We start from the raw sequence: 27,756 nt of genomic DNA on the forward strand, positions 1-27,756 counted from the left end.
TATGAGGCTGGATCTTCATTTATTCATTAGCCTTTGGTGCTTCAACAGGCAATTTCTTTACAATCCAGGATTTTAATTTTTCTATTTCAGTTCTGTTCAGCTCATGATTGAGGTTCGGAAAAGTGTGAAGTGATGTTGACACTCCCAGAGACTTTAACATCTTGTTGGTCTCTTCACCCCATGAGTAGAGAACTAGATCGTCAGCAGTTCCATGGCATTGAAATAATTCTGGAAGAGCACTTTCATTTCTTTTCAAAGCCTAGATGGAAAGGAGACACTGTCAGACATACTGCCAAAAATTTAAAAGGAATATTTACAATTACATGGTGACAATTACTGCACTTACTGATCTACATTTTAGGGGTCATACTGTACTATCTCTATAGAAGTAAATAAGGAAATACTGGAAAAAACTGCCCTTCAAGTTTCAATACAGTAACTCTTGACAAATGGTAGTGTTTACTTTAAGGTCTATATCCCCCTCCAAATAAGAGAAAGAGAAAAAACTCATGACAGCAAATGGAGCTCGTATTATAATGCATCACACATTTTAAAAGAATACTTATGCTTACACAGTCTCTTTAACAATTAAGGACAACTAGTAAAGCATTTAATTTGTTAATCTCTTTCTAGACTTTAATATTGTACTGTCTGTGCAAAAAAGTGCAATAAAACATTATTTAAAGACAGCTTAAAGCCTCACTTTCCTAATATTCTTCTTATCTATTTCCTGGAAATCATATAAGTTTAGAATGTGAATCAACTGCCTCAGACATATAAACATGTATATTGAATTTTAATCACCATGTTTTCCATGTAGCTAAACATGTTTTCTATAATATCTACTACACACTCACCTGGTAAACAGCAGAGTCTTTATTCAGAAAACTGGACAAGGCAAAGACTCCTGCCAGATCCTGATGAAACCTAAAGGCCAAATGCATTGCCATTCCACCTCCCATTGAAAAGCCTCCTAAAATGCACCAAAAGAAAAAAAGATTTTTCTATAAGCCTTTGTAACCCAATGTACAATTTATTATCTTCAGACTTGTTTCTTTTATACATAATACAAAAAAACCCACCCATCTTGAGTATCATAAAGGTTACAAAGATTTTAGAATTACAGAGTCACTTAGGTTGGAAAGGATCTCTAAGATCATAAAGCCCAACCTATGATTCAACACCACCTTGTCAAGTAGCCCATTGCGTCAAGTTCCACATTCAGTCATTTCTTGAGCACCTCCAGGGACAGTGCCTCCAGCACCTCCCTGGGCAGACCATCCCAAAAGTTTAACAACCTTTTTGTGAAGAAATTCCTTCTGACATCCAATCTGAACCTGATGTGGCATAGCTTGAGGTTTAAATCAAAGCACGATGCAATTAAGATAATGGATAGCTAAAGCAGTGCTGAAGATTAATTACTGAGAGAGGACAAAAAATGCCATCATGTCATTACTTCAGAAGCCATTTGCATATGGTCCCTATCAGGTAGCTGAACACTGTGGCCATGCATACTCTGACATAAACAAAGTAAAACTCTGTGAACAGGTAATTCTCACTGCTTTTTGTATTCAGGTTATTTCTCCCCTAGGCTAGCAGCATTCACACATGAAAGATCTCTATTTTACATAATCAATGAGCACTCACATTCAACTAGCATTGAGGATATTTTTGTTGTTATACCTTGGGATATATCATAAATAGGGAACAAATGCAATGTACACCCCTGAGCTCTAACAGGAGGTCTGAATTAATGGCCCTCTGTGGTCCATATGTCTCTTCAACTACACTAATTCCTTACCAAAGATAATTCTTCAGGGATGATTTTTATATGACAAATGCTTGTTCAGTAGGAAAGAAATCCAGACTACTACATTACTTCACAAGGACACAGTACACAGGCCATTATATTGACTGTATCCAGATAATGAATAAAGCGAAGCTTTCTTTATTTTCTTATGCACAATATGGTCAGTTATTTAATTTCCTTTTGATCATTCTGAAGAATGTTGTCATCTCCAAACCCCAAAAGAAGCACTTGTACTCTAAGAGACCATTTTGCATTTGCTTACAAATAAATACAGACAATGCTTGACCAACAAATAAAATGAAGTCCATTTAAAGCATTTCAGATTACAGGAAGAAAAGCTGCATTGAAAAGTCATTACTAGTTTGTAAATGATTTAATCTTAAAATTTTGTACCCAGTTAGTCACAATCTGGCACACTGTCTGCGATTACTCACCAACAGTCTTTGACAATGCAGTCACCTTCTGTTTAGAAGAATATTAGGTAATGGTTCTTTTATGTGGCTCATACTACTACAAGAAAATGCAATACAAAGAACTAGCTCTTTGAATTTGATTTGCATGGGAATACCTGAAGTTTATCACCTGATACCACAACAATCTCTGAATAAATGCCATATGCTAAATGCTTCAAAAACAACAATTTGAATAAGCATTTATAGATGCAGACTATTTTTTCAATTAAAAGAACCATTTCAGTATATGTGCATGTTTGACATAAGACATAAAAGACACTCTTAGTCAAGAACTTCTAAAAGAATTCAAATTTTGGATGAAGGAAAAATAAAAGGGAGGTATAGATATTACACAAAGCCAATGTATGAAATGACAGAGTGTAAACAAAACACAAAAGTACATGTATACAGATGATCTCACCATGAAGAATACATAAACTGTACAGCATTGTTAAGCAGATCGTGTCAGGAGTGTTAGATAAAATCAAAATGACACAGCAACATTTCATCCCTAGGTGGGCAGAACACTGCAAGGTCTTCACCAATCTACTTCTCTACTTGAGACCAATCTACCTTCAAGAAACACAAAGACTGTGCACAGAAGTTCAGAATTTGCCAGAAGGTCTTAAATTTAGAAGTATGCTCACTTTCAGTTTTCCCCTCATGCCTATTTTAATGAGAACTGTGATTAATGCTTCACAACAGCTAAACAGGGTTAGCTCAACAATGCTCAGGATGCCAGTTCAGGAAAGCACCTAACTCTTTGTGTTAACTTCCCTGACTCACAAAGGAGATTTATGTGTAGACTAATAGGGGAGCACACACAAAAGACTCAGTTATGTAAAACACTTCCAGTTGCAGAGAAAGTTCACTCAAGGATGCATTTATGACCTCAAACCTGCTTCAGTGTAGTGCTGATTTTTAGGTAGCACCCCTATGCAATAAGAAGAAAGCTGCTTGTGACTCACCTTGACAGCTGAGAAAGATCTGCTGAAATCAGACAATCACCACACTTCCAAATTAAAGAATTTGAATCAGAAGGAAACTCCCATGCAATACTTTACTAAAACTAAAACATTCTTTTCTGGAATATAATCTGTAACTAAATTCGGGTGATCTCAGGCACAGGATGATGTAACACAATGTGAACAGAAACAGAATTTCTCAAATGGGATTTATTCCCGATTGAATGAGACAGAAATCCTCACCACAGTTGCCATTTTTCAGTGATAAAATATTCCTTGTAAATGGCCTTAGGAGCCTTTTAAACAAAACTCCAATTCATTTTTGTAAAAGATCTTGATTTGTATTAATTTGCTTCCCATTTGTATTTGCCTAAAATGACAATGTGGTCCATGATGACACTTGAACGTTATACAGGGTTCAGGAAACCAAGTATTTACCTACTGTCAAACTTTAGCTTTATTTGTTTCTTTATACTTTGTCTAACAATGTCTGTGTTTGCATCTCAGAAAAGACAAACTTTATTATCCAACACAAAGATTTATTTTGTATTTCCTGTCCTGTATATATAAGAGAATGCTAAAAACTGCCTTCTCCCCTATGCATCACTTTAGTGGCTGCAATGAGCTATTCCTGAATTCAGGAAGTTCTTTAGGTGTTCAGTCTTCTTCACAGAAAAAACAGCTCTCTAGCACACACAGTTTTGACATTTCCAAGTGCATCCTGAATCATACAAACCTGACTGTAAAACGCCTTAGTCCATTTGTTATAATGATTATGGAAACATCACTTTTTCATGCTTTTCAGTAAAACTTTAACATGTGCTCAAAGCTGCTTGCCATACTAGAAACCACAGCCATGGGGAAAAAAAACAGTTATGAATTATATCTAGTGCACAAATTTTGAAGAGCAAAAGAACAGGAGAAGCTAAACCCCAGATTTTGATGACATTAGGATTTGGACTTGGGTGTAGGGGTGCAGTTTGGGGTGTTTGTTTTAAGCAATATTTCTTCACTAGTTTCTCTGTATTAGTAGTTTTTCATCTTTCCTGTATTTCTTCCCATTTGTCAGTACAGCTTTGGTAACAAAGTGGCAAGAAATGAATCCTCCAGCACACAGTGCCTGTGTCAGCACTGCACAAGACAAACACTCTTCTGTTATATAAGGCTACACCAGCACAGTCAGAAATTGTCTTAGCCTGTTCTGATATTATTACAATACATTACATACTCTTGCCTCCTTTTCATTCCATTCTCACAGCATTTTTCATCCTCAATTTCTCCTTTTTTAGTATTTCAAGTTAGAGTTGCTTTAATCAGTTTATTATCAAGAATTTCTCCCTAAAGTTACATTCCAGTTTACTTTCCCTCTCCCTAGGGACTAAGTAATTTACCTTATATTAATGGTAACAGCACAACCTTGTTCTACATATCATCTGCAAAGAAGCTGACTTTCTGTTTTGACCTTCCATTTTCATCAATGAATGGAAGTATTATATACATTTAACAGTGTTCACAAATGAATATCAGCAAAGAGTACAAATGCCAGTGGAAAAGCAAACTCCCTTCTCCACAGAACTCCCTGAACACTGCTCCTGTGTTAAGTATTCAAACACTTTGTCTCAAGTGAATTTCCTCACAGCAGTGATTTTCTCCTTTTAATCTCTTCATGAAACTTCATCAAACCCAAACCTTGCACAGCAGCAGAACTGCAATGAATGATTTCCACCTTTGATAGCCTTGTTATTCTGGTTGTTACTTAGTCTTTACAAGAGCAACAAGCTTGAGAGTCTTTACAAGAACAAAGGAAACTTCCCTTGAGTGGCTCAGCCACTTGCTCTTGTTAGGAACGTGAATTAACTTGCTCCACAACTTTCTCACCAGTCAAAACACATTTTGAAATGCATATTTAAGTGGTATGACTTTTACCACTTTCTTGTAAAAACAAGTGTACTATTGTTTCTAACATATCAACTCGCAGTAAAGCCAGAACCAGTTACATTTTATTTTCAACTATTACAGGTAATAGAGGGGAACCCAACATGTGTACCTAAGGGGTCGTAATTTTTAGCACTGGAAGGAAAATAAAATCCATTAAAAGTCTTGAATCAATTTTTATTAAGATGTTACTCTGCCAATCTATGGCTTGCTTAATTTACCCAGTGTGTGTTGTCTTGGTTGTTTCTAGAGAGGACAGCAGTGTCCTGCTGCAACACTTACCTGTCATTTTTACAGTCAGCATAACTGCAAACATGGGAAAAAGGAAGAGAAAAACCTGTCCTTTATGCTCACAGTATTTGTGACTCTAAACTGAATCATAAGAAGGAAAGCAGAAAGTAGCTCTCTAAAGCAAAGAGTAGCAATGCACAGAAACAAGCTGCTGTTGTGCAGAGCTGTGAACCTTCTGTTAGCAGAGGGCTTTTAGAATTCAGAAAAGCAGTGATAAGGATTTGCCTAAATAGAGCTGAGCCTGCACTGGCACATGACAACGGAATAGCAAATGTTGTGAAGTCTCACTTTTCTATGACTGTTGGCACAACTGTGAAGAAAGTACAGGTTAATTTGTACCCCGGGGCATGTCTGTGAAACTCTCAAGCATTCTAAAAGCCCATCCACCCATCCATCCATCCATCCATCCATCCATCCATCCATCCATCCATCCATCCATCCATCCATCCATCCATCCATCCATCCATCTATCCATCCATCCATCCATTAAATTTTGCACTGTATTCAGGTATTTATTAAAGATGAGTAAGGACATATCTTCAACAGAGTTCTTAGTTAGGTTTAAAAGATCAGAACTTGATTATATATAATTATTTTCTTACCGAAGTCATAATCTTATATGCAACAACACTATCATGATTGAATTATTTTTGAATGATTTTATTAGTTTACTTCTGTGAGTCTCATTTACTCCTAATCTTCACTATCATTTGCTAAACTGTCATTCACCATACTGGGAATGTGTCATCATTCAGAGTCTTTAGATACATTAATATTGACACCATCACATGTTGGGAAACAAAGTAACAAGTAATGGTCTAGTCTTGGTTAAAATGAGCATTGTACCTCCTACCAAAAGACTTACAAAGGAAACAAAGATTAATTTGTTAATGTCTCTTTTTACTTCCTGATGTGTGAGCAAGACTAGCAGAGATCCAAAAGAGACATATGGTCAGTTCAGATACAAAAAACCCCCCCAAAACTAAGAGGACCAAAATTTACCCCAAAGTATAAATGCAAGGCAAATTTACACTGATGCACTGAAAATTAATAAAATGTTGCAGGTATTATGGGGCTGATGGACTAATAGTACTGCTTTCAGCCCAGCATCTCAGGCACAATTTAGAGAAACCACAAAGCCATGTAATGGGAGGTACAGAAAGAGAAATCTCATTTGAATTGCAGAGAAATAGCAAAATAAACCCATAAATTTCCTCTGTAAGAACAAGGCAGTAAGTACCTCTGAATGGAAGACAATGTCCTCCTAATAAAGACAGAAGACACAAGATAGGATTAGTGACAGCAAAAGGCTCAGAAGCCAAAAGCATAAAGTGCCAAGATTGTGGGTGAAATAGATGGCCCAACACTTCAACAACTTATTGTTGGAAGTTTTTATCTCCACATATTTATAGAATCTGTTCTCTGGGGCGTCAAAGCCAAGATATTTCCCCCCCATCCCATTCTCACACACACTGAGAGAGAAGGAAATGCTAATATTTACAAGAAGCACAGAGCTTTCATGTTTCTTCCACCGTGGTTCAGTAGCTATGTAAGAAGTCTAGCAATAAACAAAAAGTGGTTGTGTGTCTTGTGTTATTGTTACAGCACAAGGGGTCAGGAATCATGCATGTGTTTTTTGGCATTTAGTCAAATTTACAGGACTGTTATGGAAAGTTTATTTTCACTGGCTGCTTACATGAGTGACTACAGGTGGCAGAGACCAACGTGCTTGGATCAGCACTTCTGCACTACACAAAAAGTGACCTGTGAAAGCAGGAAAGCAGTGCTAAATTAAGAACAAAAAAAGAGCAAAAGGACTGCCTTTCACCCAAGTGTAGTTGACTACAGTAAGCCCTATCAAAATGCTCAAAAAACAAGAGTGCCATTTCTTTCAAGAGCTTCTAACATATTCTCGAATAATATTGTTGAAATCTCAAACAGTTTTCACTGAAGTGGACTTATTTTACAGGGCACTGTCACTACGGAAGCAGTTAAAAAAACCCAAAACAAAGGAACAACCAGAAAAAAAACAAAAAACAAAAGCAAGACCACCTGAAAAACCAACTTAGCTTTAGATAGAAAAAGAAATTATTGTCCCACATTTTAAATTGTGGCTTGTTTGGCCAAGTTAGGAATGAATTCAGGCATTTATAAAGAAGAAATACATCCTGTTTTTAAAGAAAGGATAATATCAAAGCTCCAAGTGTCAAAATTTGACTAAATTTATAACACTCTTTTATCTCCAAAGTCAATACAAACCTACTTACAGGACTATTTACAAAAAGTGCTTTAGCCAGGAAGATCAGTAAGAGTAACTCAATAAGAATGTCTGGCTAAAAACTAAGTGCCATTAACAAATTCTGGGGATGATATAATTATTTTTTGGAATAATTATGTATTGCTGCTAGTCTCACTTCCTTCCTCCTCCAAGGTCAGGGGAAATAAAACTTAATCAGAAGTCTACTTTCTTCAAAAGACTTGTGTTAAAAGGAAAGCAACTAATGAAACCGTTAGGAGATAAGAATGGGTAGATAAGCCATGTCACAAAATTAATACGGATGTTTTAAAAATAAGATTTCCTTTAGATCCAGCAATCTAAGTAATTTATTTCTTTAGAAGTAGATTCATAGAGCAGCTGTTAAAAGCAAGGCTGCACCAGCATTTTCCTTGATAAGGAAGAGAGGAGTGGCACTGTACAACCTGGACTCCATCCTCAGCTTTAGAGTTCTGATCTGCAAGCAGTCACTTGAGAATTTCAGAGGTACCGAAGCAAACAATGCAGGCTACAATTTCTTTCAGAGAAAATGCTCATACTGTCCCACTATCTTGAGCTTTGTGGAAAGTCTGAATGGCTCAAGAAGGGGAATCATCCTCCAGAACACCAGGTGCTGGGTTTCTCATTTTCCATGTTTGAGAGCCCACTGCTGCTCCCCGTCTCTTCCCACTCGCTCACCTTTGCACAGTGCTCTCTCAGATCTTGCCTTCTTATCCCACACCTCTGAGCTGTCAGCCTCTGCTCACCTTCCTGCTTGCCTAACACCTCGCTCACCCTCATCCAACAATATCTGACACTCACCCTCAGCCTGTAATTTCTAGTCCTCTATTCCATATAAAACCATAACCTTCAATCTTGTTATGCTCCTCATACTCATTTTGTTTTCTTTCCAGTCATTAAAACTCCCACTTACTACAAAATGGTCACTTAACCCAATTCTCCTTAACCCTTTAAGGAGCATTTAATTCCCTGTGAATACCTTCATATGACTGCTCTGCTCTTTGGTTTCTGTGACTCTACCCAAAAAGGCCCCCACTGTTCTTCACAGACTCCCAGGGTCTCCAGTTGCTTCTCTCAACTATTTTATCTCTGCTTTCCATAAAAAGATATGTACCATTATGGATCTCCAATATGACTCAACAACACTGAATGCACTATGAATTCATAGCAAAATTTCACCCTGTTTCACCCAGGCTTCCTCTGCTATAAATGCCTTATTTTTTCCCTTTACCTCACAAAGGCTGCCTCCTCCAACTCCATGGTACCAGCAGTGACAAATCCATCTGTTACCTTAGGCCTCATCTTATTGTACCAACCAATTCAGATGGATATTCCTGACATTTTCCAAGAGAAATCTAAAAAGATCTGACAGAACTTAGTTATCTGACATTCTAAGCAAGTAACCAAATCTTCCCTTATCACCTGTACACCCATCTTCTAAACTCAGAAAAATTTCAGGCTGCACATTTCTCCTTTTTGAGTGGACATTACACTATGGTGCAGACATACTGACTTGGCCTCATATTTTCTTTTGATCAAAAAATCACAGAATGGTTTGGGTTGGAAGAAATTCTAAAGATCATTTGGTTCAAACCCCCTGCCATGGGCAGGAAGTCCTTCCATTAGACCAGGTTCCTCAGGGCCCCATCCAACCTGGCCTTCAACACTTCCAGGGATGGACATCCCCAGCTTCTCTGGGAAATATATTCCAGTGTGTTACCACCCTCAAAGTAACAAATTTCTTTTTAATACCTAATCTAAACCTACCCTCTTTCAGTCTAAAGCCATTTCATCCTGTCCTATCATTACATGGCCTTGTAAAAACTCCCTCCTCAGCTTTCATATGGGACCCTTTAGGTATTAGCAAGTGCTACAAAATCTCCCCAGAGCCTTCTATTCTTCAGGCTGAATACTATAAATCTGCAGAGGACCTTTACAAAAGTCCTAGTTTCCTGTAAGAAAGAATGCCAGAAGATGGGCAATTATTTGCACAAAGTCCTAGGACATTTAATGTCACCTTGATGCATAGGACCTTAGAGGATCTCTTAAGTTTCACTCTTCGCTGCATCACACACTGGTTAATCAAAAATAGCACAGAAAAGGCACAAAGTTCTTGTGGAAGAACACTTAATCTTGTACAGCCACAAGTGATACAACTTTCCACTACCAAGTTCCTTATGCATCTGCATGAGTCCCCTTCTGTACTTCGGACGAAGTAACTCAGGGCTTCCTTATTTTGCTTCTTGCATAAATATTGGACTGAACCACGAGGATGTAGGCTTGTAGTCTCTGTCAGGTGGGGAAGCAGAGCTCTCCAGAGTGACAAAACAAGTACAGTTATTTCTGATTTATATGTGAGGAATGCAAACACACAGAGACGGGGACTTCCAAAGAATCTACGGGATGAAACACTCAGTGCATGCCAACTTCCTTACTCTGCTTATGACTTGGAAAACAACATTCATACTTTGCAGTCTGGCTATTTCCAATTTTGAAGGCCACAGAGGAAAGGAAAACAGCCTAGTAGCACACTGGATCAGTACATAGAGCATCTCTCAGCTCACTCAACAGCAAAGCACCTGCACTTCTCCAGCTGCTTCCAAGCCAGCAGGTATAACAACACAGGAAAGACACATCATAAGGACTCTGCTGACAGCCATCCAAAACAATGCAGCCAGTGCAATGAGCCAGGAAGGGAAAGGAATCACAGGCCTTCACAGAGCAACATGGGGCTAGACCAGGAAAACACACCAGGCTGAATGGTAGTGGCTTGACCACACAAGATTTTGATGGCATGACTTAGCTGGACATAAGATCCCACTTTAAGAGTTTTTTCCTCAACCCGAAATAGTTTGTGGTCTAGAGATGGGACAAGGATCCATGGACTTGTGAATTCTCATTCCCTCTCTGCCACAGGCTATTTCATCACCCTCAACTCCTGTGCCTCAATATCTCACCATCTATTTCACTGAAGTACTGTGAAAGTCACTGGAAATTTGTGAACAGAGAAATAAAGATAGACACATATGAACTATTACAGCTAATACTTCATTTGTTATCAAGTGTCAACCTTTAGTGCTATGTAACATACACATTTTTCCTGCATGAATTAATTTATCCCAAAATTATTAGAGCAGTAAGGAAAAGTTCATGATTATTTATATGCTACAACTCCATTCTCCAAAATGCACGTCATTTTTGGAAAGTGTACTTTTCCATCCTTGAAAAGGGCTTAAAGGAAATAGTAAAACTATCTACTTCTCAAAGTAAATCACTGCCCACTCTATTTTAAATAATGATTACAAATGACTGCTGCAAATAAAAACAGTTTTACATTTTGAGGATACTGCTTACAGTTAGCCCCATTCTCCACCTGATATGGGTTTAAATACGGATTCAATATTGCTGAGGATAGGCTACTGAAAAGGCTGTTCAGCAGTTTCAAGCCATGATCATGACCCTTCAGGATAGAGCAAATTCAAAGAAGTTAATCTCTTAACCATTAAAAAACTATTAGAATACACACATTATAAATATATCTCTTACCTATGAGGATCCTGCTCTTGGCAATGCCATTCTTAACCTCATCATTGATCAGGTCTGTAAGGCCCCGGCACATGGAATCAATGCTTTCAATGTGTTCAGGACAGTCATTACAGATCTTATACCTGTCAAACCACACATTGGAAAAGGCTCCTTTCATGGGTGTATATGGCCTAGAGTGGTGGAACAAAAGAAAACAAAGATTAACCAAGCACAGGATCAAATGCCTTGTCATATGTATTAAATAAAAAAAAAATCAGTGTATCTCCAGCAAAGGAGAGAATAAACCTCTTTGAGGTCTAACTCCATTTACATCCAGCCACATTGCATTTCCTTGCATTGAATTCATGGTCCTTCAAGAATGAAGCCAACATTTGGAAGCTATGTAAATGCAATTTTCAGCCAGTTCAGTATTAAGGTTGGTTAGGTCAGCTAAACATTTTAAATCTTAAACCTGTCAAGAAATTCTTAATCCTAAACAAAGTTAGGGTTGAAATCCATGCTGGAATACGATAAACTGAAGTAACTTCTAAAGAAGACAGCTTTGCAAGAGCTAACTTTATGTAATTCAATTGCCTAATTCTTGACAAAACTGACAGGGGATGGGTATTATGAACCTCTAGGTATTAAAAAAAACCTGCCAATTTTTCTTTCTGTCAAATAAATACAGCCATCCTCATCTTAATGGGGCAGGTATCTCATAAACATAACTGAAAGAAATGCCATGTGCTTACTGGACTGGTGCACAAGCAAGAGTTATGATACTCCTCACCATAATACTTTGTAGTCAGAATGTTATTTTAAGTGCTTCAACAGGCTGCCCAAATCCTAGATAATCAAGAAACCTTCAATTCAAAGAAGCCTTTTCTTTGGTTTTAAATAAAGATGATTAATAGAGCCCTGAAATCCCAAGAAAGGTGATCTAATTGCCTTGCAATGGCTCTACAATATATTACAAAACATACTGCTATGAGATCGATCATCTCAAACAAAGCCCCTTGAAACCCTTATTTGCTATGTTCAACCAGGGCAAATTCTTCACTTTTACTTAAGCTTGGATCAGATTACAATCACTATCCACAAAACAGACAGTTTTTGATACATTTCTGGATGTGAACACACTGAAAATGCTAAAGTTGACTTCCGTGCTGTCTCTGGAATTTTTTCAATGCTAGGATTAAACAAAGCCACAACTAACCTAAAATGAGGAAGCCACTAATTCAGTTATCTTAATGAAGGAACAAATTCTGCCTTTATTAACACCAGGGAGGCCTCACATATGCAAACAGCTATTTCAAAACCAGTACTGCCACTAGGATGAGTGTTCAAGATAATACTATTTGGACTATTCAGTCATAAAAGTAAAAACGAGAGAACATGGGTTTTCTTCTGCCTGTTGTCATGAACACAAAAAAAAAAGCCATGACTTAAAAATTGATAAGAAAAATATACTGAAAGAGGCAACAAACAGCAACAGGTAGCTACAAACAGAAACACTACAGGTTCATCTTTTTCAGCAGAGCTTCAAGGTACCTAAAATGTACTGTTATTGAAAGTACCATACAGTATGTGGTCAAGTGCCTTAAGTAATCCCTCATTTCTTTAATTCAAAACAAACTGTATACTCAAGCACCAGAATTTTAAAAATTGAGCTATTCGTTTTCAAGGTAGCCCTTACCTATTAAAAAGCTAACTCCAAAATTAAAGGAAATTCAGTGGAAAAATCTTGTATACCCAGCAACTTAAAGCTGTGTTTAAAAAATAATATTAAAATTATTTGCTTTCTTGATTGTCTTTTCTTCAGAATTCTGTCTCCAGAAATGAATTGATCAACACCTAAGAAATAAGATTACAAATATCTAATTCACAAAAGTCACATTTCTAAGAGCAGACCTTCCAGTGAAATCTATCAAGAGCAGAATCAATGGAGTTTCTGGAAGTCACTTGGACAATGTGACATAAAACAGATGAAATGCCTGGGTAAACAGCATTTAATCCATTATTTTAGCTTCTCTCAAACACTTTTAGATCAATCCTGGTTAAAATGTTTAGTAGCAGAGTGCTTCATTTTCTAGTAAAATCAGGGTACCTAATATCTGTGTAAGAAAAGATATGAAAGGTTTTAGTATTACTACAGCATGTTGACCTGGATTTATTATTACAGCAGGTTAACCTCCAGGATTTTTATGGAACATAGATACATATATATACTGCATTACAGCAATTTACTTTTACATTCCATAAATATTAAAACATGTTTCCCCACAACTAAATTACAAGCTCATGACATTTAAAATAGATCAAAATTCATCATGAGATTGTAATACTTGATCAGATGTTGAAACTCAGGACTTCTACCTCCTGTTTTTGTTAATTCTTCATAAGATAGAGGAAAGACCAACATCTTTCAAGACCACAGAAAAAGACCCCCAAGCAAACAGACAAGTAGCTGTCAGCCCCAAAAACATCCTTGCGAGCACTCTTGATTTCTCAGAAATGCATTAAAAATAACCTTTACATAAAGCTGAGAAGTAAGATTCTTTTAGTGGTTCACCCAACTGGCACATCTGTTTTAGTCATTCACCTTTTTCTTTAAATAATTCCTTTATTAGCTGGCACACTACAACTCAGACATTACCATGGTAAACAAATATGTTTGGCATGGAACCATCTGTACAGCTCCAAGAATACAGCACCAAATTTTTTCATACAATTAAACCACAAAAAAATAAAATTCCCTATGTTACAGTGACATGAGCAGCTGGACTGAAATATACAAAAGCAAAAAAAAAATAAAGAGTGCAGTGGAAACTCCATCCAACAAGACCAACGTGGTCAGTTAAGGACAATGTCAGACCAAATAATCAGCTTTAAGTTTGGAATTGTTTTTGCTTTCTAAGTTTAATTAAAACTCATACCATCAGTCCATCTGTGCCTCACTTTCTTTATTCTCTTTTAAAAATAATACTAGAAATAAAGCTCTGTCCCTAAAACTGTGGACTGTTGAAAGTGGAAATGAAAATACAGAGTCCCCCAAGCTGTGTGGACATTTTTTCTTATTTGGTTTTAAGGGCTGTGTGTGAGTATGTTTTGCTTGTTCTGAAGCACATACAAGATTCAAATCCATATAAGAAAATAAGAATCAAGAATCCTCTCTCTGTGTAGATCAAGCTTCCAAACTTGTATCCATTTTTAAGACACACTTGAACGAAAGTTCAATTTGTATGAATTTCTTTCTTAACATTTAAATGTTAGGAGCATGGTCAGCAAAGGAGACACGGCTAGTATCAAACATTGTTTAAGAAACTGCAGGATTAGAATGATTAGAGTATTAGGAGGATTAGAATCTTTAAAATGCTTCCCAACACCCCCAATAACTCTAAATCATGTTTTCTGATTACTTTATAGCTCCTATTTGTAAGGGTGTTGTTGTAGATTAATACACCTCTTGCATGAGAGTGCAGTCTCAAGAAGATCCTACACAACACTTCAATGTCTAAAAAAGGAAAACATATCCTGTAATATCTTTGCAAGTACTTATCATCCTTTCCATCTCAGACAGAAGTAATTTTCACTGTTGACCTCACTGCAAAGTTTCAAAGCAATACATATCATTACAGATTTTACAAATTCAAGATAGATCAGCTTCTGCTAACCTGAGTTCTGTAGTAATAAAAAAAAACACGATGAAAAGTAGGTAGCAGCAACACCATTTATCTCCACCTTTCTGAAGCACAAATATATCCTCTAGACCTTCTTACTCATGTTTAGAATTGTGCCAGCTAGTCTGAAATTATCTTAACAGAAGTGGAGAGCAACCCAATGATGCTACACAAGGTTCAAATTCAGATCTCAAACCACGGCAAATTCCATCTCCAAAATGATGCTGTTAGCATAGTGATTCACATAAAACTACAGGTGGTTTCGTTCATTACCCAATAAATCACTGTCCCTATCCAACATTTTAAGTTAGAAGACAAGCCAGCAGTTCTAGCTGCTTTAAATGAGACAGCTCATTGAAAAATGGCAAGTATTCTTCCCCCAACTCTTTCTCCTGATGCATGATTGTATCACTGCCTTCATGCTCAGCACTATGATCATTCTGCATTAGCAGACACATAAACCCAGACCTCTGGTGCTGGCTTACAGGCTTCCAGACAGAACTTCCCAAAATGCCAGACAGAACTGGAAATTTATAGTGAAGTTGGGCTTCAAGATTGAAATAAAGACTAAGAAAGATAAAAAATTACTGAAATCCTCGATTTTTCCTGCTTCCCAAACCCATCTCCTCTCAGTTAGGAGGTAGGGCCTCTAAAATTGCAATGTTATCTTTCAGAGGACCATGCATCCCTCTGAAAAATCTACAGGACACACTACCACAGTAGTTCCACATTGTTCTGCTGAGACTCCAGCTGGAGAACTACATCCAGTCTTGGAATCCTCAGAACAGGAAAGACACGGACCTGTTGGAGCAGGTCCAGAGGAGGGCCACAGAAATGATCAAATCACCTTTTCCCGCAAAGAAAGGCTGAGAGAGTTGGGTTTGTTCAGCCTGAAGGAGATAAAGCTCCAGGGAGATCTTATTGAAGCCTTCCAGTACTTAAAGGGACCTATAAGAAGATGAGAACACACCTTTTAGTGGGACCTGCTGCAACAGGCAAAGTGGGAATGACTTTCAATTTAAATTGGTTGGATTTAGACAAGATATAAGGAAGACTGGTTTTTACAACAAGGATGCTGAAACACCAACACAGGTTGAATAGAGGTGGCAGATATCCAACCCCTGGAAACATTTTAGGAAGGGCTGGATGGGATTTCAAGCCACATGATCTAGTTGAACATGTCCCTGCTTATTGTTAGGGGGCATTGAACTAGATGACCTTGAAAGTCCCTTCCAATTCAAAATATTGAGTGGTTCTAGAAGCAAGTCTTGACTCTCTTAAAGTGATGGCAGGTCTTTTGAATGAAAGCATATTACTCCCTAATCCCAAATTCTCTCATAGCATAATGTCACTGCTGAATTTCAGTATTACATTTCAACAGAAAATTTAGGTCCAAAATATGATTTTTAATTCCCACTGTCTGCTTGAAGCAGAAAGCAAATTTTAAAAGAAATGGGGAGGAAAGCAGAGAATCCAGCTAGTCAAATAAGAAGTATAAATCAGAAACTCTAGTCCAAGGTACATCTTGTGTTGAAACTGAGGGTCAGCATATCTTAAAAATGAAACTTTGTGGTAGGGTAACAGAGCATATGATGTGTCCAAAATTCAAGCAGCTTTAACTTAGAACTATACTTTAAAAAAAAAAAATTACCAAAAGGAAGGCAAGAGTCATCTCCATGAGGAGCAATCTTGGCTGTTCTCCAGAAAAGGCTGTGCCTGTTCACTCAACCACATGCAAATGCTTTTGATAGAGTTGTTCTGGATGCACATTGTCTGAAATGAGAGCTGACTGAGCCGGTACACAACGGTTACCTGAAGAAATACTATGCTGACAGCGTTTGTTACTTGAGACAAATCTTATTCATTCAAGACAAAGGGAGCTGCAATAGAGTCTGGCATAAAACTCAGCGGGAGAAATTAAGTTTGTTTCTGTTTCTTTGTTTTTGTGGGTTTGCTGGGTTGGTTTTGTTGTTTGGAGGATTTTTTCTTTTGGAGAGAATGGTGTAAATTCTGGGCATTGGTACTAATCAGAGAACAGCAATAATTTTATGGTTGAAAAAACCATAAAAGACCTTTAATACACATTGCCAGTTCCTCAGCAACCAATAGTGGCTGCCTTACAAATTCACTGAAACAAAGTGGCAAGAGGCTAACCAGGGTCCAATCTGCATCAGTTCTCCATTACAGGGTCTGAAAGGCGATCTGGGATTCAAAGTGGCATCTCTCACAAGCTGGTGGCAAACAACACTGAGGATGGATGAATGACACTAGCTAAGCACAGAAACCTTTGAAAAGACTGTAAAGCAAGAGCACAGAATGGCACATAACTTAGAAATCCACAACTGCTTGCAAGAAGGATGATATAAAAACGACTGTCTCCAATTCTTCTGTACTGGAAAAGGGTTGAGAGAAGAAAAACAAGATGAAGGATGCCTAAGAGCACAATGCAGTAAAAGGGATTACAAATCCAAGATTACTTCTATCGTGTTCTAATTTGTTTTTCCAAAGCATGAGTTCAGTTATCTCTGACAAGTGTTTAGTGCATCCCATGTGCTATTTAGCATCTGATGTGAGCATTAGATATATGCAGTTTGCCTCACCTAGTTCCAGACCAGAAATAAAAGGAAAATACAAAGCTTATGCAAGCATACTTCAAGCATTATTATGCAGAACACGTTGAATTTCTACTTAAAGGAGATGAAAGAACCACCCCATGATACCAACCCAAACCTTTCCCATTTCTCCCTTAAGCTCCCACCTTTAAAAAAGACTCCTTTGTGTTAAATTTATGAATGAGGTTAGGGCTTACAAAAGTCAAGGATTAATAACATTTGCTTGAGCCAAAAACAGTATGATAGGCACTGTGCACGCTCCCCTCCAATCCATCTCAAGTCCAAGCTGCAGTACCCCTGCTGCTTTTCCAATCCGAGGCCTCTCACAGGCAGAGGCTGCCAGAGGAGCTGAGTGGTGCCAAACTGTCTGGTGGTTTTGTGATAGAGCCAGATGGGGACTGTGGTGAGATGAAGCTCATTTCCACCCATAAGCTGAGCAAAGATGTGAATTTAGGAGAAAAGATGGGCCTTTTAGTCCTTACCAGCCACACAAGGATAATGAAAATTAGAATACATTGGGGTCCTCACACCCCAGAGAACAAGTTCTGCACAGAGACTTACATCCCACAGAAAGGTTTGTTGGGTGAATGTCAAAAAGATCCATAAAATAGCCAAAGTAGTTATTATAGTTTATAGTTGATTTTCTGATTTGCAAAAGAGAAGAACTGTCAGAATGGAATGCAAGACAATGCAAAGAATATTTGGCCTAGATTTTTTCAGGGAACTATAGAAGGCAAGGTATATGTATTAAAACAAGCAGAGCCTAAATGGTTTTAGATTTACCACGTTAGCTCCTGCAATGCCAATTTAAACTATCACTTTCTATTAAAAAAAAAAAAAAAGTTTAAATTGGGTGGTATTCAGTTCTGATTTAGAAACTCAATAGAAACCTAATGTTTAAGTCACAATTGTAGCAGCTGAAACAGTATTTAAAGTTGTAGGCATCCTGACCCAAATAAAAAGGGAAAAAGGAAACCCTTTCCTTTAAAACTATTAGTATAGACGTGGCTTTAGGGGTTGCATCAGCTACTAGAGCTCCAATTTGAGCTTGGGGTTTTTTTTTTTAAAGATATATATTAGCATTACAATGGAGAGAAAATAGAATTCTGTTGTGTTTAACAAGTTTAATCTATGTGCAGAAGCGCTAATCTTGACAGAAAGCTAGACACAGTTAAAACAAGTTCTCTGCTAATTTTTAAGTATCTCAGTATATTACAGAAAAAAAAAACCAAAACCTAAACCTCCAAGCAATGTGTAAAACTTTTAATTTGTAAAGCAAAATTTGCATACCCCAGGTAAATGCACCTAATTTCCAAACATATTCCAAACTCAGGTGTCAGTACTCTCACTACATCACATCAAGTCTTGGAATCCACATATTTTTTCCATTTTTATCTAAGCATGCTTTTTACCATATGTGATTTATTTAGTATTTTTATAAGTTTTTCGTTTTTAACTGTAAATTTCACTATCCACATTCTGTTATTTTTGCTCAAGAAACAACCAAATATGAGACTCACTGCACTTTTCAATGTGATGGGGAATAAGTGAGACAAAATGCTGTAAACATTGCCTGTCCAGGGAGCATCAGGTGATTGCTCTCTGCACAAACCCTGAATATCAAACAAAAATTATTAAAGTAAATCTCTTTTAAAAAAAGAAGTGTGACTTTTTACAGATACCTATAGAGAAGAGTAAAAAACAGTTTTATAAAATCTAGTTCAGTTAAATTCCATTGCTTTTACCCATAATCTTCTTCACTGTTTGCCGAAATCAATGCTAGTGAAGCCAAAGGACATATTTCAGAATTCTTCCTGATTATATGCTGGACTGGTTTTTCAAAATAATTTTCAAATACATTGACTCTTGAATCAAAACATGTCTAAACCTCTGATGCTGTACAAATGAAAAATATGCATGTTTCAGCACCTGGGATAAAATCTAAACAAAACATAAGTATAACCCAAATCCATCCTCCACAAAAAAAAAAAAAAAAAATCAATGTTGCGTTGAAAAATGTGAATTCCACTGCTTTACAAAACTCTGTTGGAACAGACGTGAAGAATGTATATCTATGGATCTATTAATTTCCATCAAAAATGTGAAGAGGTATTCCTGACCTGCAGTTTATCCTGCCAAAGCCCCCAGCTTTGCAGTTATATCATCAGGCTTTTACTGGCATAGCTACTTTGACAGAGAACATTCACTGTGCATGTGCAAAGTAGTTATCCCAGAAAAGACAGGAGCTCAGAGTACGAAGCACATCCACATTAACAATATTTTGCCAGAAGAGCACATCAGCCAATCCTAGGAGGGTGTTGCCAAGCTTCAAGCTTTTCTTTGATTTCATCATCAGCACAAGAACCTGCAGGCAAGTTTTGCACTGACAGTGCAGTGGCAGGTTAGAGACCCACGGAGGCTCTCTCTCAGCAGCCTGACTTTCAGCCAGCACATTCCTCAGCCTCTGGGTGGGCAAAGAACCTGGTTTCAGAATCTTCTCAGCAGATCTGTATGTCCATAACCACCCAGCTATAGGTCTCATTAACAAGGATGCTGAATTCCACCCCTGCTACCAGAAACATTTTGAATTCTTATCAAAATATATACACATATAAATATACACACAAATAAAACCAAGATATGTACTCAAGTTTAATTACTTTAATGTCAGCCATTCAAGTTGGGAAGGTCTAGGCCTTGCTTTTACTTTCTGTGAAAGAAAGGAAGACAACTGTTACAAAACTGTTTCAAAAAAGCATAATGTGGTTTGTTCTTGAATACCAAAACAATATGAAATAGGTCCGTAAATGTTTCGTTATTTTGGTTTCAACCAATGACATGTATCATCACAAACTTCAGCCCTGCTGCAAACAGTGGCAAGCTGCTTTAGGAGCATCTGTTTTATTTTACTGTGTCAGCTAGGGCTGTTCATCAGCAACAAAGGGCTATACACAAGAGTGCTTTGCCAGTTAAAGACAGTGTGGGTATTTTATATTTGAATATACAACTTTTCTGTTTTGCTAAAAGCCATTTAATCAGCTCATGCATGACTCTACCTGCTCTAGAAAAGAACAAGAATAACCTCAACTTAAAAAAGAAGAGAGTGAAATAAACTGTTTATTCACATTTTTTAATAACAACAGAATCTTCCCATCTGTTTAGCAAAGTACTGAAATTCGAAGTCATAAGACAAAAACAAATTCCTTCATTTGAGTCAGGAGATGTTGCTGGTTAATCATTCATACATCATTTAGCTCTGTAGTTACCCAAAGAAACCAGAATAAATAAGAAAAGGACTGGACCTCAGAAGTGCAGTGGGATGGAAAAGTCAAGCACTGGCCCACCAGATGTGGTCTGAGGTGCTCTGGCTGCATATAGCAGAAGGGAAAAAAATAATTTTCCAGGGGAGCAGCTCCTCCTGCATTTCCCCAGTACCTGCTGTGCTGGGAGGGAAGCAGTGGAGCCACTCAGTGTGTGTGATGTGCCACTGATAACTCTAGCATCACTTCAGCCTGTCATCAGGCTGAAATTGGGATTCACTCCCTGCTAACCCAGAACACAGTGCTTCAAAAGCCTCCACTCATGGGCTTGATTTTTCTGTAACACAGCGAGTACATTCACTGCAATCTCTCAGTTGCTTTTCCTGCCCAAGTAGACCATAAAAAATACATGGTCAAGGAAAAGGGTTTTTTTTTTTCATGTAATAGCAAGTGCCAGACAAAATCTGCTATTATACTTGTTTATACCCTCCAAGAACTTCTCCTGACTTTGAAACCTCTGTACCTCAAAAGCCTATGTAACAATTTCCTTTTCCATTCAGCATTCATCCACACTTATACACAAATTCAGAAAGAAACTCAACCCCGTTACCTTTCAAGGAAACATTTTCCTAATTTAGAGCCACAAACACCTTAAAAAAATTGTATTAAGAAAAATTAAACAATTATAAAATTTAGTATTATATATTTAATATATGTTACATACATAATATATGTAATTAATTATATATTCCGTATTTAATATTACCTTTGGATAGCTATGGGGGTAGGTATCCAACTTTTACCCTCTAGGTTTGACCGTATAAATTTTAAAATTCCTGCAGGAAAAAAATTTTATCTATATATCCATCTACCACTGAATACACAGTGTCATTTAATAATAAGACTTGAGCTCACAGCAAATGTTGAACTCAATTCTCTTTGAAATAGTTGGGCCAGGATTCAAACAAGAAGTTATGTGCATTTTCAAATTCCCAGTCCTTTCTCCAGGAGCTGAGGATCTTTGACATCCTACTTGCCAAAAAGACTGACCACCTTCAGTACTGAAACCTGGCATTAAATACAAAACAATATTTTAATAGTTAATATGTGGGAGTTATTATAGGTAAGATTGTGATCTGGATCATGACTCTCTAATGCCACTACTACACACATTGCAGGATCATCTTCTACTTATATGAAGGAAATGGAAAGCTACTATGAGGACAATACCCAAATTTCAAATAGAGGCTGTGACTTCGGGGAATCCTTTAGAGTCTTAACCACTTAAAATCACAGTTCCTGGACAACAATGCATGATGGAGTTTCAGTTTTGTCAGAAAGCATATACATGAGAAAGAAGAAAGAATTGTTAAGACAATTTGTACTAATATCCAGAACTGCTATTATTTATAGCACTGGAACAGAGGAACTTAATCCTACAGTTACAATATATTAAATGGTACCTGGCAGGAGCTGTTGGGTAAATTACTTTTATATGTTGGAATGCCATGTCTTGATTCAAAATTTGTTTTATCCATGCTCTTGCTCCTTGGCCAGTATCACCTGTATCACACAGAAGAGTACAAGAATTGTTCAGTGCATTTAGCAAGAAAATGATAGAATATCAAATATACTTCAGACTGACTTAATTTCAAATTATGAAGTTAATACACTAAAATGCTAAAACAGGACTTTCTAGAACAACTTCAGTTCCCTTTCCAATGGATTCAAAACTTCCTAGAAAAAGACTACTTAAGAGATGCCACAACATAAGTTTAATCAATACTTTACTACATTTAATGACTTAAGTATCTCCCAAGCAGATACAACGTCTTACTCTCTTACTTTCAGTTGACCATATTTGCGCTTAAGTGGTAAACAAAAATCTTGATGAACATCTTAAAAAGTGAGGTAAAATAACTGTTGCTCCCCTTAGAAAAGTTAATTACTTTTACTAGAGAATTTTATGTAACCCACTTCAGAACCCAGTAAAAAAGATCTTCACATTTAATTATGCTAACATTGCACATAGGTTTTATGGGAAAAGACAATTTGTAAAGAGATAGGTTCAACTAAAATACCTAGGAGACTCTTAAAGAAACTTTAACCACACAGTTCTGTTTGAAAACTAGTTGAGATCCACTCCCAATCTGTTTTTTTTCCCAGTCTCACCAACACAGCCTATGGCCAAAACCCCTGTAGACTGAAGTACCACAAACAGGATGAATTCTTCTGTAGATAGCATTTGCTCCTTTTAAATAAATATACATATATACACCAGACAGTGTCTACAGCTTGTCTTTGCACCACTGCACTATATCTTCAGCCATAATTTCACTGCCACCCCTCCCAAGAGCAGGCACTAGTGTATACAACACTTCAAGCTTAAGCAAATCGGTCCATCAAGGAATATATTTTACAGTAGCAAGGATGTTCAACCTAAAAAATTGAGTGGCAGCTCAGCAAATTGGAATTTCACTACTGCCACTCATGCCATAGGACTTCAGTCTTGCTTGAAGTTGAGGTTCCCACATATTATCAACCAAAAATGCTAAAATTCTCTATTTTTTTAGCTCAAGTTTTTTGGTTTGACTTTAGAACTTGCCCCATTCCTTTCAATAAAATGGCCAAACCAAAAGAAAAAAAAAATACCACTGTCCTTAGCCAGGCTTATTGGACATTACATGGGCTCATCTGAACAATGCCACATGAATATACCAATGCATTGTTAAAATTATTATAATTCCCCAAAGGAGAAAATCGGCTCTTAAGCATTCTAACAAAATTCAGATGGTTTTTATTTACAAACATAATTAATGTATCTTCAAAATTAAAACAGAAGGCAAGAAGGATTCAAACCCAGCAATTTTCTTCCTGTTAAGCACAATTACCATAACTAGAACTAACTGTTCTCTGACCTAAATACTCCACGTGACAAATAAAAAACAGAGCTGCAAAACTGACACAAATCTTACCGTGTGCTAAGTTAAACAGTAAAATCAAAGTTACTTCCTTAACTAGATGCTTCCCAAAACACCCCCACAAGCACTTTGCTTATGCAAGTACTGTGATCTGATGCCCAAAAGCACCTCTGATTCTTCTCGGACACTCTCGACACACAAGGGTTTCCTCAAGGCTCTTGTCACCTCACTTATGAACAACGTATCTTAAGGAGGCTTGAACTAACACTTTTTTCCCCTTTATACACTGCTTTTGTTTTGGTTTTTTTTTTCAGTTAGAAAGCCAAGGTCTAGGCCTTGCAAATACTTACACAGAATGAACCCTGAGGTAACTCAACCAACTATCTAAATGATTACAGAATTGGGACTTAGATCTTTACAAATTCCTTAATGATGTAGGATAAATCATTATTCTATTATTTATTCCCACCTCTTAAACGTCACAGAGATCTTCAAAAACCTCTATTGTTATTGAATACACTTTGTCCATGAGAAAAGAGAAAATTTAACTATGACCTTCTGTGTCAAGAACTGTCATGGTCCAAATGCTACTCAAATGTGAGCACTTGTATGCTCAGATAATGTATTTTGATTTTAGGAACAGAACTTGGAGGAGACAGAGGAGAAGAGGAGAATGTGACATCAAACAAAAGCCAACAAATCTCCTGAAATGCTAGTCTTTCAGGATCTTTTGAAATTTTAGCATTATATGTTCTGAACACTACAAAAAAAAGCAAATGATGGGTGATTCTGCTTTGAGACAGTTTACAAAGTGAAAAAGACTGATGGCAGCTCTATTATCTTCTTCTCCCTCCTTAAGTAAAACAATACTTTCTTTCCTTTCAAATATAGGCTGTATTTCCAAGTTTTCTTTCTATGCAAAGTTTAAATTTAACGTGTAACATGTAGACTGGACATTAGGAAAAACTTATTCACCAAAAGGGCTTTCAAGCACTGGAACAGGCTGCCCAGGAAAGTCACTGAGTCACCATCCCTGGGGGTATTTAAAAGATGTGTAAATGTGGCACTTAAGGACATGGTTTAGTGGTGGACTGGGCAGTGTTTGGTTAATGGTTGGACTTGATGTTCTAAAAGGTCTTTTCCAGCCTATGATTCTGTGCTTGTTACAACTTGCAAAGTTGTAATCCTCAGCCTAAAAAGCTATTACATACTTGCTATGTCCAGTTGCGCTCCCTGCCAAGCTACAAATGGAACCTCTACCTAAATCTGATGTATAGTATACCAGGGTTGTTCTAATACTTTTCAATACCATTTTGCATTTGCATTCTGCACTTGTTATAGTTTGTCTAGAGCAAGCATTATGTACAAAATGGATTCACGCAATTTGACCACCACTTTCCATCACAAGTGCTGTACAAAGGTTTACAACTCGGGTTTACAGGCCAGCCCACAGCAACAGCCCTGTGATGACTTCTGTTTTAAATTCTATTCTGGAACTGATAGAAACCAAATAAAACCACCCCATTACAAACATTATGAACAAAATAATATATATTAAAAAAAAAGAAAATTGTAGAGTACTTTAACCACATGTGGAATCAACCTCTAACCATAATCTTCCCTTACTCCTCCAACATTACAGAAAATTATTTTCTCAAGCATTAAAGCATTAGCATTAACAAGAGAGCTGGACACATAAACTCTTTCACTTTCATTCTTTTACTCACAGATTTTTTAAAAAACAAAATTAAACTAGATTATAAAAAAGAAACTAATTTAGTAAGGACATAGATCTTTGTTAAACTAAACAGAAGCACCAGCTAAAAGCAAAAGTAAGCAAAAGACAGGGAAAGTGTTGAGCATGTTACCATATGTACATGGCCAGCTCAGTAGTATCGATTCTCAAGGCCTTGATCTAGTAAACCTAAGATTGCTGGTTTTCTTATTTTCTTTTTTTTTCCCACGTCATGTGTACCTTGTTGTTATTTAGCTCATTAGAAACAACTTTTACGGAATTAAACCCAACAAAACACATGTTCCCCTCCTGCTCTCAGACCAGTCACTGGTGTAGGTAACTCCCCTCTGCAGAGCATGGCCATGAAGCCCGTCTGGACATGGACAGGGCCCTTCTGAACAATTACTGTTGATAAATGAACACTGGCTTTTAAACGGTGCCCCACGCCGATTCTAAACCAGCGAGAAACGCTTAAACTGCGAAAGTCATTCTCCGAATGCGGCTACTCTCTGAGAAGGGCAATTTAGAGAGTAACAGAACTCGAGGAAACGGTACGAAGTGTAATGTCGGGTATCAGGAAAATGTTCTTCACCCAGAGGGTGGCTGGGCACTGGAACCCGCTCCCCAGGGCAGTGGTCACAGCAGCAGGCAGCCCGACAGAGTCCAAGAACCCTTTGGACAGTGCTCTGAGGCACAGGGTGTGACTCTCGGGGTGTCCTGTGCAGGGCCATCAGTTGGCCTGTGATGATCCTGATGTGCCCCTTCCCGCTGAGCACGCTCCGTGATCTCCCGGAACGCGTGTGTGCTCACGGAACTCCGGGCACCAGCAGACAGCTTTGCCGCCCACCGCCTCGACCCTGCGGGCCCGAGGAGAGCAGAGCCGCGCGGACAGGGTCACCTCAAAGCCCTTCCCAGTCCTGGCGGCCGCCGCGGCCACCCCGCCCCGCCGCCCCCCTCCCGCAGCACCGAGGGGCCGACCCTGCCCGCTTCGCCCGCTTCACCCGCTCCCGGGAGCGCCCCGTCCCCAGGGGCAGCGGGAGAGAAGGGAGGGAAAGCAGGCACCTGAGCCGTGCAGGAAGATGAGGGAGGCGGTGTGCCTGCCCGCGGGGGACACCACGCTCCGCTGCAGCGCTGCGGGCGCGTCCATGCCCAGCGCTCTCCTCCTCCTCCTGCGGGCCAGCCCTGCCGGTTCCGGGCCTGCTGTCGCCCTGTCTCCGCCCCCCGCTCCTCTGCTGAGGCACCCCGGGCTCTCCTGGCACCGGGCTAGGAAATTTGTCACTCCAGGCACTGCGCTGGGTTAGCAAAGCTTGTTGACAGGCAGCGCGGCCTGGCTCCGAACGCCGTATTTAGCAGTGTCCTGTGACAGGGACCGATCCGCCCCTTTGGTGTCACACTTGAGAGAGAGAAAGCCCTGCGGGCGTGTGCCCCAGTGGACTCCCTGCCTTTATACGAATTAAGTTGCAGGACTCCTCTATTTCCTTTTTCGACATGAACCTTTGGCGTTTGTGGGGTTTCCTGGCACACGTGTGCGGGGAGGTGTCGGGCAGCAGCTCACCAGGAGCAGCCCTTCAAGGGCAAGGCCTGGCTGCAGGAGAGCCGAGGGAAGGAGGGTGGCACTGGGGGCTCCTTCGAGCCGCTGCAAAGACTGAAGAACCTTCAAGGAGCACCATGAAAAAGGTCCCCCCGACATTTGACAACTTGTCCGACCTTAATCCATGTCTAAGCACAACTATCCTGGCCTTCTCGCAAGTCTCTACTGAACTGCCATAAGTGTATAAGGAGTAGGAGCTTACTTTTGCACTTTTAGGTAACCTATATGCGTTCAAGGTCATAATTATTTGTTTTTTCCCCCACTAGTGCTGTGCAGATTAGCCACTTGCTTGAGCACTTTGAGGTCTGCAACAGTGGGACAAGGATGGCCGGCCACAAATTGCTGGCCACAAACTGCGCTGCTGCCACTTCGCTGGCCAGGTGCAGTGCGACCCGGGGTGAGCGGCGAGTGCGCGGATTAGTTTTGCAGTTCATCACAACGCATTTTGGCAAGCCATAGGGGCGCACCTGCTAGTTCTTAAAAATGTAATGAAACCCTAGCCTCTTGAGGTAGCACGTTATTACCTATAGAATGGCCTGTGGGTTAAGTAGATGAAACATCAGTGTGTGTGTGTGTGTAGTATGAGGAGCATGCTGTGCTTGTATTTCTGTTCAAATTACTGTCCTTACTACTCTGTTCCTGTTTATTTAGGCCATGAACTCTTAGGACACTGGTTATTTTGCCCCTCCAGCAAAATGCAGCTA

The 27,756-nt window shown here is 38.6% G+C and overlaps 1 protein-coding gene across 1 annotated transcript; it reads right to left on the bottom strand.

Moving 5' to 3' along the window:
- Positions 1–26,674, bottom strand: LYPLAL1 (lysophospholipase like 1). Its single transcript, XM_066547838.1, has 5 exons — positions 26,524–26,674; positions 22,269–22,368; positions 11,275–11,444; positions 858–973; positions 1–259 (listed from the first exon to the last, which is right to left on the bottom strand). Exons 1-5 carry the CDS (start codon positions 26,606–26,608, stop codon positions 20–22), a joined length of 711 nt encoding a protein of 236 aa, XP_066403935.1. The 5' UTR covers positions 26,609–26,674; the 3' UTR covers positions 1–19.
- Between the last annotated feature and the right edge of the window lie 1,082 nt (positions 26,675–27,756).

This window comes from Molothrus aeneus, chromosome 3 (genome assembly GCF_037042795.1).
Source record: "Molothrus aeneus isolate 106 chromosome 3, BPBGC_Maene_1.0, whole genome shotgun sequence".
Lineage (NCBI taxonomy): Eukaryota > Metazoa > Chordata > Aves > Passeriformes > Icteridae > Molothrus > Molothrus aeneus.

What these genes read in the sequence shown, in the direction of transcription:
- LYPLAL1 (XM_066547838.1), bottom strand. Translation starts at nt 26,608, where the DNA reads ATGGACGCGCCCGCAGCGCTGCAGCGGAGCGTGGTGTCCCCCGCGGGC. An exon ending in TACCCAACAGCTCCTGCCAG is followed by an intron (nt 11,445 to 22,268) that starts GTACCATTTAAT and finishes CCACCACTCTAG; the next exon opens with GCCATATACACCCATGAAAG. An exon ending in AAGACTCTGCTGTTTACCAG is followed by an intron (nt 260 to 857) that starts GTGAGTGTGTAG and finishes CTTTCCATCTAG; the next exon opens with GCTTTGAAAAGAAATGAAAG.